We start from the raw sequence: 15,235 nt of genomic DNA on the forward strand, positions 1-15,235 counted from the left end.
GCGACTTACAGTTAGTGAGTGCATACATTATTTTTTTTATATCTTTTTTTTATACTGGCCCTCCGTGGAAATCGAACCCACAACCCTGGTGTTGCAAACGCCATGCTCTACCAACTGAGCTACATCCCTGCCGGCCATTCCCTCCCCTACCCTGGACGACGCTGGGCCAATTGTGCGTCGCTCCATGGGTCTCCCGGTCGAGGCCGGCTACGGCAGAGCCTGGATTCAAACCAGGATCTCTAGTGGCACAGCTAGCACTGCGATAGAGTGCCTTAGACCACTGCACCACTCGGGAGACAATTTTACTGCTGCTCTTTAATTATTTTATATTTTTATGTTTTATTTATCTATTTTTTTACTAAACTCCTGCTTAGTCATTACGCCTCTAACCCTGACATCTCTTTCCAGTCCAACTACATGTGGTTCTCATTTTCAGACACCCAATTTGATATAGTGAAATGAAAGAAAACAATGAGATTTGTCATACATGGCTTGCAGTTTGGAGTTGCCCCCTTTCACGTTGAATGGGGAGAAATGCTGGTGCTCCAAGGCATGAGCCTTCTTGATCAGGCCTCCGTCAACTGTTGGTTTCACTGTGTAGACATATCTCACTGTTGAAATGACAGAGTCACCTCTCTAGATGACGTAAAGGAATACAAAAAGGATTGAAAGTGAGTGACTGTTAAAATGTACTATTTACAGTTGAAGTCGGAAGTTTACATACATCTTAGTCAAATACATTTAAACTCAGTTTTTCTCAATTCCTGACATTTAATCCTAGTAAAAATTCCCTGTCTTAGGTCAGTTAGGATCACCACTTTATTTTAAGAATGTGAAATGTCAGAATAATTATTATTTATAATTATTTATTTCAGCTTTTATTTCTTTCATCACATTCCCAGTGGATCAGAAGTTTACATACACTCAATTAGTATTTGGTAGCATTGCCTTTAAATTGTTTAACTTGGGTCAAACGTTTCGGGTAGCCTTCCACAAGCTTCCCACAATAAGTTGGGTGAATTTTGGCCCATTCCTCCTGACAGAGCTGGAGTAACTGAGTCAGGTTTGTAGGCCTCCTTGCTCGCACATGCTTTTTCAGTTCTGCCCACACATTTATATAGGAATGAGGTCAGGGCTTTGTGATGGCCATTCCAATACCTTGATTTTGTTGTCGTTAAGCCATTTTGTCATAACTTTGGAAGTATGCTTGGGGTCATTGTCCATTTGGAAGACCCATTTGCGACCAAGCTTTAACTTCCTGACTAACGTCTTGAGATGTTGCTTCAATATATCCACCTAATTTTCCTTCCTCATGATGCCATCTATTTTGTGAAGTGCACCAGTCCCTCCTGCAGCAAAGCACCCCCACAGCATGATGCTGCCACTCTCGTGCTTCACAGTTGGGATGGTGTTCTTCGGCTTGCAAGCGTTCCCCTTTTTCCTACAAACATAACGATGGTCATTATGGCCAAACAGTTCTATTTTTCTTTAATCAGACCAGAGGACATTAATCCAAAAAGTATGATATTTGTCTCCATGTGCAGTTGCAAACCGTAGTCTGGCTTTTTTATGGCGGTTTTGTAGCAGTGGCTTCTTCCTTGATGAGCGGACTTTCAGGTTATGTCGATATAGGACTCTTTTTACTGTGGATATAGATAATTTTGTACATGTTTCCTCCAGCATCTTCACAAGGTCCTTTGCTGTTGTTCTGGGATTGATTTGCACTTTTCATACCAAAGTACGTTCATCTCTAGGAGACAGAACGCGTCTCCTTCCTTAGCAGTATGATGGCTGCATGGTCCCATGGTGTTTATAATTGCGTACTATTGTTTGTACAGATGAACTTGGTACCTTCAGGAATTTGCAAATTGCTCCCAAGGATGAACCAGATTTGTGGAGGTCTATAATAGTTTTTTCTGAGGTCTTGGCTGATTTCCTTAGATTTTCCCATGATGTCAAGCAAAGAGGCACTGAGTTTGAAATACATCCACAGGTACACCTCCAATTGACTCAAATTATGTCAATTAGCCTATCAGAAGCTTCTAAAGCCATGACATCATTTTCTGGAATTTTCCAAGCTGTTTAAAGGCACTGTCAACTTAGTGTATGTAAACTTCTGACCCACTGGAATTGTGATACAGTGATTTATAAGTGAAATAATCTGTCTGTAAACAATTGTTGGAAAAATTACTTGTGTCATGCACAAAGTAGATGTCCTAACCGACTTGCCAAAACTATAGTTTGTTAACAAGAAATTTGTGGAGTGGTTGAAAAACGAGTTTTAATGACTCCAACCTAAGTGTATGTAAACTTCCGACTTCAACTGTACTGTGATATTCTCTGTAGTCTTGGCACTGAATACTATTTTAAATAGAATTGTGCATGTTCACATATAGGTCTATGGATAGGAAAGACAAACCTCTTTGGAGAGTTTGTCGTCGACAGCTAGGGCCATTCCTCTGTAAATGGCTGCCTTTTCTTTGCAGTTATTAATGTCAACAATTTGGGTGACTGACAATTCTTGGGAGTTGGCATCCTCCTCAATGGCATAGGTACTCTGGCACAATCCATGGATCCCGAACTGGTAACAAATACGTAGAAAAACCTCACATTAACAATGCTCTCTGCAATTTCTTTACAGATGAAAATGCAATATTACATACTGTAAGTATTGTTTATGTAAAACCTGTTTTAGTTACCTCCTCAAGCTCATACACTCTTTGGGTGGTCTTGACTGTGACTTGGAAGAACCCAAGTATGCCTCTCACAATATTGACAATGGTGTCAGATATTTCAGCAGAGGTGCGAATGTCACCAACCCGTGCCTTGGCGTACTCGAACATGAAGGGTTTGCTGAGCTCGGCAGCAATCCGTTTGGTAAGCTTTGGTGAGGCATCAAATGCATTCTTCCCTGGAATGCCATTGAACTCCTCGAAGTTCAAGTTTGAAACCTTAAAACAAGAAAATATAATTGGATCACCAGGTAGAATTACTTGTTAGTTTATTTACGATTAATTGAAGTTTTTAAATTAGTTTAATCAAAACAAACTTAGATCCTTAAAATAACACATGCAGTATATTTCTGTTCTGAAATATGAGCTAAATGCCTATGAAGTACCTCGCATTGGTCATTTTAATTGAATGCATACCTGGAGAAGGTATGTTTGTGCAGACACACCAATGATCTTGACTTTGCACATGAGTCTCACACCAGACTCTGCAAGGTTTGGCATGCCACGCCCAATAGTCACCATTCCCTCATATTTGTACTCATAGGTTTTCTTAGGGTTCAAGCCAGGCTCTACAATACATCATTGATATACCATTATTTATGAATAAATGCTCATTTGAATGCAAGGTTAGGTTTAAATGACACATTTCAAATCGCTGGATAACAAACTCACCATAACTGATATTGTTACATGCTGAAATGAAAAAATGAATATATAATCAAAACCAGTGTCATAATTAGCTCAATCAAATATTTTCTATATTTTTGCTTCTCAGCTACACTTACCGGCCAAGGCCACAAGGAGACAAAGAACAAACCCCCACATGGTGAAATCCAGGAGTGGGATCCTGCAGCTCAACGTTTTATTTTATATGCAATGCTGTGTTCACAATGGCTAAACGAGTACATGACCCAGTGTCTGCACAGCACATATTTGGCAACAATGAGGGACATAAAGTAACAAGGGGGCAAAGGTGTGTCAGACGAGTGTAACCAGTGACCGGTGACAGTGGTCAGTCTGACATGCAAAAGGAGGGAATTCAGGAAAAATAAACAGTGATCTGAAATGGACAATAATAATATGTGCTTTATGAAACTCACATATTGTCTATTACAAAGAATTGTTTATATTTCAACAACTTTGACATTATTTGAATGCACAAATTGTGCTAAATGCACAAAGTACATACAGTGGGGAAAATAAGTATTTAGTCAGCCACCAATTGTGCAAGTTCTCCCACGTAAAAAGATGAGAGAGGCCTGTAATTTTCATCATAGGTACACATCAACTATGACAGACAAATTGAGAATTTTTTTCCCAGAAAATCACATTGTAGGATTTTTAATGAATTTATTTGCAAATTATGGTGGAAAATAAGTATTTGGTCACCTACAAACAAGCAAGATTTCTGGCTCTCACAGACCTGTAACTTCTTCTTTAAGAGGCTCCTCTGTCCTCCACTCGTTACCTGTATTAATGGCACCTGTTTGAACTTATCAGTATAAAAGACACCTGTCCACAACCTCAAACAGTCACACTCCAAACTCCACTATAGCCAAGAAAAAAAGAGCTGTCAAAGGACACCAGAAACAAAATTGTAGACCTGCACCAGGCTGGGAAGAATGAATCTGCAATAGGTAAGCAGCTTGGTTTGAAGAAATCAACTGTGGGAGCAATTATTAGGAAATGGAAGACATACAAGACCACTGATATCTCCCTCGATCTGGGGCTCCACGCAAGATCTCACCCCGTGGGGTCAAAATGATCACAAGAACGGTGAGCAAAAATCCCAGAACCACACGGGGGGACCTAGTGAATGACCTGCAGAGAGCTGGGACCAAAGTAACAAAGCCTACCATCAGTAACACACTACGCCGCCAGGGACTCAAATCCTGCAGTGCCAGACGTGCCCCCCTGCTTAAGCCAGTACATGTCCAGGCCCGTCTGAAGTTTGCTAGAGTGCATTTGGATGATCCAGAAGAGGATTGGGAGAATGTCATATGGTCAGATGAAACCAAAATATAACTTTTTGGTAAAAACTCAACTCGTCGTGTTTGGAGGACAAAGAATGCTGAGTTGCATCCAAAGAACACCATACCTACTGTGAAGCATGGGGGTGGAAACATCATGCTTTGGGGCTGTTTTTCTGCAAAGGGACCAGGACAACTGATCCGTGTAAAGGAAAGAATGAATGGGGCCATGTATCGTGAGATTTTGAGTGAAAACCTCCTTCCATCAGCAAGGGCATTGAAGATGAAACGTGGCTGGGTCTTTCAGCATGACAATGATCCCAAACACACCGCCCGGGCAACGAAGGAGTGGCTTCGTAAGAAGAATTTCAAGGTCCTTGAGTGGCCTAGCCAGTCTCCAGATCTCAACCCCATAGAAAATCTTTGGAGGGAGTTGAAAGTCTGTGTTGCCCAGCGACAGCCCCAAAACATCACTGCTCTAGAGGAGATCTGCATGGAGGAATGGGCCAAAATACCAGCAACAGTGTGTGAAAACCTTGTGAAGACTTACAGAAAACGTTTGACCTGTGTCATTGCCAACAAAGGGTATATAACAAAGTATTGTGAAACTTTTGTTATTGACCAAATACTTATTTTCCACCATAATTTGCAAATAAATTCATTAAAAATCCTACAATGTGATTTTCTGGAATTTTTTTCTCATTTTGTCTGTCATAGTTGACGTGTACCTATGATGAAAATTACAGTTCTCTCTCTCTTTTTAAGTGGGAGAACTTGCACAATTGGTAGCTGATTTTTTTTTCCCCCCACTGTATAATGGTTCCCCCCAAAATAACAACAACATTTGACTTGTTACTTTGATAGGATTCTTGTCACATGTAAATGCATCTGTTGCTGCTGACAATATGCCTTAATGTTGTCATAGTGATTGTTTTCCCTTTTATCTGGTCTCTTACCATTTTTGTTTCCCTCCTGTTTTTTTGGATTTAAATTGATACGATCTCCTCCTATGAAGACAGACAGCTTGGTTGTCATTGTTTGACGGACATCAAAAGTGTAGAGTTTCATTTCTGTACAGTGCCTTCAGAAAGCTTTCATACCCCTTGAATTATTCCACATTGTTGTGTTGCAGGCTGAATTCAAAATTAATTAAATATTTTATTTTTCTCACCCATTTACACACAATACACCATAATGACGAGGTGAACACGTTTTGAGAAATGTTTGTAAATGTATTGAAAATTAAATACAGAAATACTCATTTACATAAGTATTCACACCCGAGTCAATAATTTGTAGAAGCACTTTTGGCAGCGATTACATCATTGAGTCGTCTTGGTTATGTCTGTATCAGCTTTGCACATTTGGGGATTTTCTCCCATTCTTCCTTGCATATTTTCTCAAGCTCTGTTAAATTAGATGGGGAGTGGCATTCAAGTCTGGGCTTTGGCTGGGCCACTCAAGGACTTTCACATTCTTGTTCTGAAGCCATTCCAGTGTTGCTTTGGCTGTATGCTTGGAGTCATTGTCCTGTTGGAATGGAAATCTTCGCCCCAGTCTAAGGTTGTTTGCACTCTGAAGCAGGTTCTCATCAAGGATTTACCTGTATTTGGCTCCATTCATTGTTCCCTCTATCCTTATCAGTCTGCCAGTCCCTGTCACTAAAAAGCATCCCCATAGCACGATGATGCCACCAGCATGCTTCATGGTTGGGATGGTGTTAGACGGGTGATGAGCTGCGCCTGGTTTTCTTCAGAAATAGCACTTTGCATTCAGGCCAAAGAGTACAATTTTTGTCTCATCAGACACAGAATATTTTGCCTTATGATCTCAGTCTTTCATGTGCCTTTTTGCAAACTCCAGACATGCTGTTATGTGGCTTTCTCTCAGGAGGGGCTTCCATCTGGCCACTCTCCCATTCTCCCATAAAGTCCTGATTGGTGAAGTGCTGTAGAGACTGTTGTCCTTCTGGCAGTTTCTCCAATCTCAGCCAAGGAATTCTGTAGTTCTGGCAAAGTGGTTGTTGGGTTCTTGGTCACCTCCCTGACCAAGGTCAATTTGGTTGGACGGCCAGCTCTAGGCAGAGTCAATTTTTTCAATTTCCCAATGATGGAGACCACTGTGCTCTTGGAAACGTTCAACACTCTAGAAGTTGTTTTATACCCAGAGAAATGCCTCATCACAATTCTATCTTGGAGATCTATCGACAGTTCCTTGGACTTCATGGTATAGTTTCTGCTCTGACATGCATTGTCAACTGTGGGACCTTATATAAGCAGGTGTGTTTCTTTCTAAATCATGTTCAGACAATTGAATTGGCCACAGGTGGACTCCAATCAAGTTGTAGTGACAGCTCAAGGATGATCAAAGGAAACTGGATAAACCTGAGCTCAATTTGGAGTGTCATAGCAAAGAGGTGTGAAAACGTATGTAAATGAGATATTTCTGTATTTCATTTTCAATCAATGTTTAAAAAATGATGGGGTATTGTGGGTGAGAGAAAAAAAAATGTATAGAATCCATTTTGAATGCAGGCTGTAACACAACAAAATTTGGAATAAGTTAAGGGGAATTAATACTTTCTGAAGGCACTGTATGTGAAAGAACAGAAATTATTCAGTTGAGTGGAATAATAATAATTTGATTGATACAGCATCTGTGTCAATGAAGAACACATTTCCAAAAACCTAGATTACACTTTTCAGCATAAAACTAACTTTAACTCTCATAAAATGGTCTCAGATGGATTACATCTTCACTCATTGGATGGTTATAAAATGGAACGAGTCTCTACATACAAATACCTTGGTATTTGGATTGACAATGATTTATTGTTTAAAAAACAAACAAATGAGCTTGTTATGAAACTAAGATTTAAAGTGGGCTTTTTTTTACAGAAACAGATCTTGTCTCTCTGTAGTCAGCAGGAAGCAAATTGTGCAGTCAACCTTTCTACCTGTTCTTCATAGCGCCCTTCGTTTTATCACAGGAGACAGTTTTATTACTCATCACTATATTCTTTACCAAAAGGTTGGCTGAACCTCCTTGAAGTCACGTAGATCACATCGTTACACTCTTTTTGTTTACAAAGCCCTGCTCCACAAGCTTCCGACTTACCTAACTTCACTATTAAGATTTGAAATGACAAGTTACCAAAACCAGTTCACAGGTTTGGTTAACTCTGGAGACCTTTGGTGTCATCAGAGTTAGGTAAATCGAACTTTAGTTTTTGTTTGGAATAATCTCCCCAAAAACAGTACATATAGATGCCTTAGTGTCCCTGGGGCAGTTTAGAGAGTGGACAGAGGAATTTTATAATGAAGAATGTTTTTGTTTTTGTTGATTGTGTATTGTGTATATTGTGTATATTTATGTTTGTCTCTGCAATTTGTGTTGTGAGTATTTTACTTGTTTTATATTATATTAGATATTTTTATTCTATGAAATTGTATATGCAGGGCTCCCTTGAAAAAGATACACTGGTCTCAATGGTGACTCCCTGCTAAAATAAAGGTAAAAATAAAATACAAAAAATATATCTATATAGCATCATACCTTACAAAATCAATCATTGACCTTGTCTAACAATTAAGCATACAGGAATTATCTGCAGAACGTATTTTATACAATCAAAATGGCTAAGGTCAAAAGTGGGTGTTGAAAAGCTTTGGGTGTTGGAGTCAGATGTAAGAGACACGATTGTGGTCTTCTTACCAATTTCACTCTCTTTGATCTCAATCTCAGTTGTTATTTAATAATTCCTGGGCAAGGTCAGATTACTCTCCTCCACTGTGTGTAAGAGTTTGGTGATGGTGTAGCCCCAGTGCTCCTCTTTGATTCTGTTCCAAGCCAAAAACTCATCCTTCTCAACCAAATTGTTTACCACATTTAAAAATGACTGTGGAAACGAAAGGAAGAAAAGAAAATACATCTATGTCTTGACAGTGACCATCAGAGGGCAGTGTCCTCCTATAAATAATGTTATAAGTGGTACTACTTCCCTAGTTCATTTTTTGGTGTACCTACATATTCAAGTGTTCTGTTGACACTGTGTTATGCACACAATGTTGTCATGGTAATTTTTCTTGGGATGCTCTGGAAAACAATACTAATTTGACAGTCGACCAGAGTAACCTCAAAACTGCTGGTTTGTTTAACAGTATCTAAATATGTACAACTATGATATCATCAGGACATACCAAAATTGTTACATATTTAAGTTTTAAAGGGTAATTATGATAGCACTCCTCACAATTTGTTTATTAATTCTCAGCAAAGATTTTATATAATATGGTAACCTCAATAATTTGCATATTGTATCCTCCCATTTCCCTCAAAACCTTTATTTTCAAAACTTGCGCGAGGGTGAATTGATATTCCATGCAGATTTGCATCCAGATGCTTACTTTGACATATTATCCCATTCTCTTAGTGCCTGAAGTAGAGAGAAAATCTCTTTGGCAGGTGCAAAAGAAAGATCAATTTCTATTGTGGCAAATTGAGAATGGTCCACAGATTTGGCCGTTCTTGCATTTATCAATATCTGAAAGTAAAAAGCAAAACAGGGTGATTTTGGGAGGGGGGGGGGGGGGGTGAAAGACAAACAGCCTGGGTCTGGTAGTGTTCCAGTCCTCCCTGTCATAATTAGCAACAGAGGACATGGAAAGCATATTCTCTCCTCTAGTGCGGTTCATTTATGTTCCTCTAATTCCCCTGAATACCTCTGTAAATCCAGCAGCTGTCCATGTCAAGATAAAAAAAATAATGTTCTTAATATCTGTGCTTTTGCATGTACATTGAGTGATTGATTGATTAATCTTATGCTATACAAATATAAAAATATATATATATAAACTAATCCAATCATTTAGTTTGATTTTTTGCACCTGTTACTGAAATGGTTGTTCCAGTTTAAATGGCTTAGGCAGTCTCCTCACACTGTTCCTAACCCTGGCCTCATTATGGATGCAGGTTGTGGGTGAATAACAATTCCAACTGTTGGATATCCTGACTCTGGCTGGATTCCAACAGGAATATACATCACTTTGCAAGCCAGCATAATGTGACTTGAAGGCATGGTTGCAAAATTCTGGTAAATTTTCCAGGTTTTCTAGAAATCCCTGTTGGGAGATTCCTGGAAATCCTCCCAAAATCCTCCTTTTTTTTACCAATTAATTTTGGGGAAAATACTGTAATTGTGCAACCTTACTTGCAGGCCTGATGTGGCCTGTAATCCATTAGTTTCAGGCCACTGTATTAGTGTAAAGCTAGGCCTCAAAATAAGGCCTTATGAGGTATGTAATGCATTGTCATAAAGAGTTTAATTATAATATTTGCCTAGGAACTCACTTGGTGAAGGCCACAGGACTGAAAATTAATACATTCTGTTGGATTCTAGCTTGAAATATACTTATTCATGTTACCATACTAAAAGTTATTGATTACTTTACCTGTATAAGGAATGTAAATGATGGGGTCAATGAAGGGTAGATAGGGACTGGGTTTATGGAACGTTACTAAGTGCAGAAAGTTCATATTCTGTTCCATGTTTCTAAGGAGAGAGGCAAAGGGCACTCCTTAGTTGCCCTGGCTGTGTGTTTCGGGTCGATGTCATGCTGGAAGACCCAGCCACGACCCATCTTCAATGCTCTTACTGAGGGAAGGAGGTTGTTGGCCAAGATCTCGCGATACATGGCCCCGTCCATCCTCCCCTCAATACGGTGCAGTCGTCCTGTCCCCTTTGCAGAAAAGCATTCCCAAAGAATGATGTTTCCACCTCCATGCTTCACAGTTGGGATGGTGTTCTTGGGGTTTTACTCATCCTTCTTCTTCCTCCAAACACGGCGAGTGGAGTTTAGACCAAAAAGCTATATTTTTGTCTCATCAGACCACATGACCTTCTCCCATTCCTCCTCTGGATCATCCAGATGATCATTGGCAAACTTCAGACGGGCCTGGAGATGCGCTGGCTTGAGCAGGGGGACCTTGCGTGCGCTGCAGGATTTTAATCCATGACGGCGTAGTGTGTTACTAATGGTTTTCTTTGAGACTGTGGTCCCAGCTCTCTTCAGGTAATTGACCAGGTCCTGCCGTGTAGTTCTGGGCTGATCCCTCACCTTCCTCATGATCATTGATGCCCCACGAGGTGAGATCTTGCATGGAGCCCCAGACCGAGGGTGATTGACCGTCATCTTGAACTTCTTCTATTTTCTAATAATTGCACCAACAGTTGTTGCCTTCTCACCAAGCTGCTTGCCTATTGTCCTGTAGCCCATCCCAGCCTTTTGCAGGTCTACAATTGTATCCCTGATGTCCTAAACAGCTCTCTGGTCTTGGCCATTGTGGAGAGGTTGGACTCTGTTTGATTGAGTGTGTGGACAGGTGTCTTTTATACAGGTAACGAGTTCAAACAGGTGCAGTTAATACAGGTAATGAGTGGAGAACAGGAGGGCTTCTTAAAGAAAAACTAACAGGTCTGTGAGAGCCGGAATTCTTACTGGTTGGTAGGTGAGCAAATTAATTACTTAAAAATCATATAATGTGATTTTCTGGATTTTTGTTCAGGGACACATTATTATATTTCTGTTAGTCACATGTTCAGTTTATGTCTCAGTTGTTGAACCTTGTTTTGCTCATACAAATATTTACACATGTTAAGTTTGCTGAAAATAAACGCAGTTGACAGTGAGAGGACATTTCTTTTTTTGCTGAGTTTATGTATTAAAAGTGTACTAAGTGTAATAATAAGTGTAATATGAAAAGGTAGATATTTGACCAGGGCCATCCTTGAACTCTGCAGACTATGTACAGTGCCTTGCAAAAGTATTCAGCCCCCTTGGCGTTTTTCCTATTTTGTTGCATCATAACCTGTAATTTAAATTGATTTTTATTTGGATTTCATGTAATGGACATACACAAAATAGTCCAAATTGGTGAAGTGAAATGATAAAAATTACTTGTTTCAAAAAATTATAAAAAATAAATAACGGAAAAGTGCATATGTATTCACCCCCTTTGCTATGAAGCCCCTAAATAAGATCTGGTGCAACCAATTACCTCCAGAATTCACATCATTAGTTAAATAAAGTCCACCTGTGTGCAATCTAAGTGTCACATGATCTCAGTATATATACACCTGTTCTGAAATGCCCCAGAGTCTGTAACACCACTAAGCTAGGGGGCACCACCAAGCAAGTGGCACCATGAAGACCAAGGAGCTCTCCAAACAGGTCAGGGAAAAAGTTGTGGAGAAGTACAGATCAGGGTTGGGTTATAAAAAAATATCAGAAACTTTGAACATCCCACGGAGCACCATTAAATCCATTATTAAAACATTGAAAGAATATGGCACCACAACAAACCTGCCAGAGGGTCGCCCACCAAAACTCACGGACCAGGCAAGGAGGGCATTAATCAGAGACGCAAAAAAGAGACCAAAGATAACCCTGAAGGAACTGCAAAGCTCCACAGCGGAGATTGGATTATCTGTCCAGAGGACAGAGCTGGGCTTCACGGAAGAGTGGCCAGAAAAAAGCCATTGCTTAAAGAAAAAAATAAGCAAACACGTTTGGTGTTTGCCAAAAGGCATGTGGGAGATTCTCAAGTTCTGTTTTTTTGTCTTATTTCTTGTTTGTTTCACGATAAAAAATATTTTGCATCTTCAAAGTTGTAGGCATGTTGTGTAAATCAAATGATACAAACCCCCCAAAAATCAATTTTAATTCCAGGTTGTAAGGCAACAAAATAGGAAAAATGCCAAAGGGGGTGAATACATTCGCAAGCCACTGTATTTCATGCTGGAGATGGTTTTTTCTTGTTCAACATCACCTTTTGGCATTATGTGAACACTTATGGGCAAATCTCAGGTTTATATCATATGAACATTGCTATGCTGAATCCTTACAATCTGCAGGGCGGTCCCAATTAAACAGACCGACCTTCTGTGAGTCTCCCTATAAATATGAGGACTTACTAACCAGAAATCAAATCGGAACTTTGGGAGGTGTTGCCACCACCTTAGAGTTTCAATGATTCACCGCTTTAGAAACCTAACGCAGGTCTGACATTTACCATCCGACTCCAAGAGAAACAATCAGTGGTTTAGAGTACTTAAGTAAAAATACTTGAAAGTACTACTTACAGTAAGTCATTTTTTTGGGGTATCTGTACTTTTCTTTACTATTTACATTTTTGACAACTTTTACTTTTCCTTAAGAAAATGTAGTACTTTCTACTCCATACATTTTCCCTTACACCCAAAAGTACTCTTTACATTTTGAATGCTTAGCAGAACAGGAAAATGGTCTAATTCACACACTTATCAAGAGAACATCCCTGGTCATCCCTACTGCCTCTGATCTGGCGGACTCACTAAACACATGCTTCGTTTGTAAATTATGTTTAACTGTTGGAGCGTGCCCCTAGCTATCCGTAAATTTAAAAAAAAAACTAGAAAATGGTGCTGTCTGGTTTACTTAATATGAGGAATTTGAAATTATTTATACTTTAACTTTTGATACTAAGTATATTTTAGCAATAACATTTACTTTTGATACTTAAGTGTATTTAAAACCAAATACTTTTAGACTTTTACTCAAGTAGGATTTTACTGGGTGACTTTCACTTTTACTTGAGTCATTTTCTATTAAAAAGGTATCTTTACTTTTACTCAAGTACGACAATTGGGTACTTTTTCCACCACTGGAAACAATCACCTGAGAGGAACTTTGTTGAACAACACACTGATCAATCACGACGAACCATTGAGTTTCCTATTTCTCCCAGAAGGGACCCAAAAATTATATTAAACCCCAGTGTCTTAACAAACTTTATCGCTTCGGACTGAACAAATTGAGAACTGAACCGAGAAAGGATGTTGAGCATACGCATGAGCTCCTATGAAAAGGAAGCAGCTCCTTTGACTGAAAGCTCCAACACCAGGACCACTGGCCCGCTTTTCCCTGCTTACCACTCCGCCATCTATCCCCACTGAACCGGAGGAGACTCACATAAATACCTCACTGCATTGAATTTCTCCTTTGTGTGATGCTGTGTCTGTTTAAATGTGCTGGCAGTAACTGAATATATTAAGACTGTTAACCCTTTGACGCATACGATCACATATTTGTGATTATTGTTGAATGGTCCTTGCAGTGTACCATCGCAAATATGTGATTGGAACAGTAGCAACAGAACCTATGATGCAACAAACGCGTCAACAGCATGGTTGTCTGAAAAGCATCTCAATGTTTTGTACTGATGGAAAATAAAGGTCTTCACAACTTTATTCCTCAATTTCACCTTTTATTGTAAAAGATAAATGCAAACTTCATCATCCAAGCATCACACGGAACACATCCACAGCTAAACTCATTCCATAAACCAGTCTAAATAACAGGTTGCGTTGACAAAAAAACTAAACATAAGTTAGCGATCTTAACAGCTAGACTTGTTTACAATGTACCACATCTCTGGTGAGCACAAGGGAGAAATGTAATATTGTTTAGAAAAGAGATACGTGTCAACTAAGCTAATAGCGACTAAATTATTTGATGGCAGCTATGTTTGTTTATGTTTGACAAGCGAAAACTCCCTAATCCCAGAATGCCATTCACTATAAGACACAAATAAACAAAGTCAAAGTCAAAGATGGCTGCACCCAATGCCCGAATAAGATCAACTTAGTTTGGCCACTTTTCAGCATATTACAAATCTTCTATGTGCTTTTTACAGTGTATACAAGAACCAGAGCATATGACTTGACAAGTCATTTACAGTTTTTGACAAATCACAAAGCAAATGTTATCACCTCAAATACAAGCCTACTGCGTAGCCTAGCCATAGTGCGAAAGCTAAACAGGGTTGCCAGATTTGGGAGAAACCATTTTAGGGGGGTTTGTATTCAGTATTACTTGAAGTTCATACAAGTCTAACCACGTTTTGGAAGGAGATCGATAACTGGTCCAACCACGTAACATTCAGCCCATAGATGACGCCAAAGCATAAACCTAGATAATCCTGTCGAACTCCATAGTTTACGATAACCCATTATATCTACAACCTCGCCTCACTCATGCCACGGTCTCTGCAGTCAATATTGAACAGCTGATTACAAGCGCACACCATTCAATCTGATCATCCGTACAAACTTTGTCGCTTACATGACTTGATCCACCCTGTTCTCACTCTCCTCCGCCCCGACCAAGCTAAAACTTATCCAAGCCATAATAATTCATCAGAGTGCACAGCTGAACACTGTAAGCTGGAAACACTTTGACACTTGGTTGGTTTGTATGCTGGAAACACTTGGATGCTCGGTTTGTTGTTTTTGACTAAAAGTAACCAATCTAAGTTAAGTGTAAATACTGAACTTGTTTTTCAATGGATTCCGAGATGCGGTTAGCTTTTAACAGCTAGGACTGCTATTTCTTGTCCCAGAATCCCGCTTAGCAGACAAGTTGAAGCCTGCTTGACAGAGCCACTAAACTTAGCTAGCTAGCTAGCTAAGCTGCTAACCATCAAGCTAACGAAGTT

At 39.5% G+C, this 15,235-nt stretch overlaps 1 protein-coding gene across 2 annotated transcripts in view; it reads right to left on the minus strand.

Annotated features, from left to right (window-relative positions):
- vtg3 (vitellogenin 3, phosvitinless) overlaps positions 1–3,603 on the minus strand; it is a 37,196-nt gene extending 33,593 nt beyond the window's left edge. For both annotated transcript variants that reach the window (XM_084164015.1, XM_084164016.1), the window contains exons 1-6: positions 3,518–3,603; positions 3,405–3,425; positions 3,150–3,301; positions 2,700–2,951; positions 2,420–2,581; positions 488–636 (exon numbers count right to left, since the gene is read on the minus strand). In XM_084164015.1, the coding sequence (XP_084020141.1) occupies positions 488–636; positions 2,420–2,581; positions 2,700–2,951; positions 3,150–3,301; positions 3,405–3,425; positions 3,518–3,557 (776 nt within the window). In that variant the 5' untranslated portion in view covers positions 3,558–3,603. The remainder of the gene's footprint in view (positions 1–487; positions 637–2,419; positions 2,582–2,699; positions 2,952–3,149; positions 3,302–3,404; positions 3,426–3,517) is intronic.
- Between the last annotated feature and the right edge of the window lie 11,632 nt (positions 3,604–15,235).

Source organism: Coregonus lavaretus (assembly GCF_964263955.1).
Source record: "Coregonus lavaretus genome assembly, chromosome: 6".
Classification (NCBI taxonomy): Eukaryota; Metazoa; Chordata; class Actinopteri; order Salmoniformes; family Salmonidae; genus Coregonus; species Coregonus lavaretus.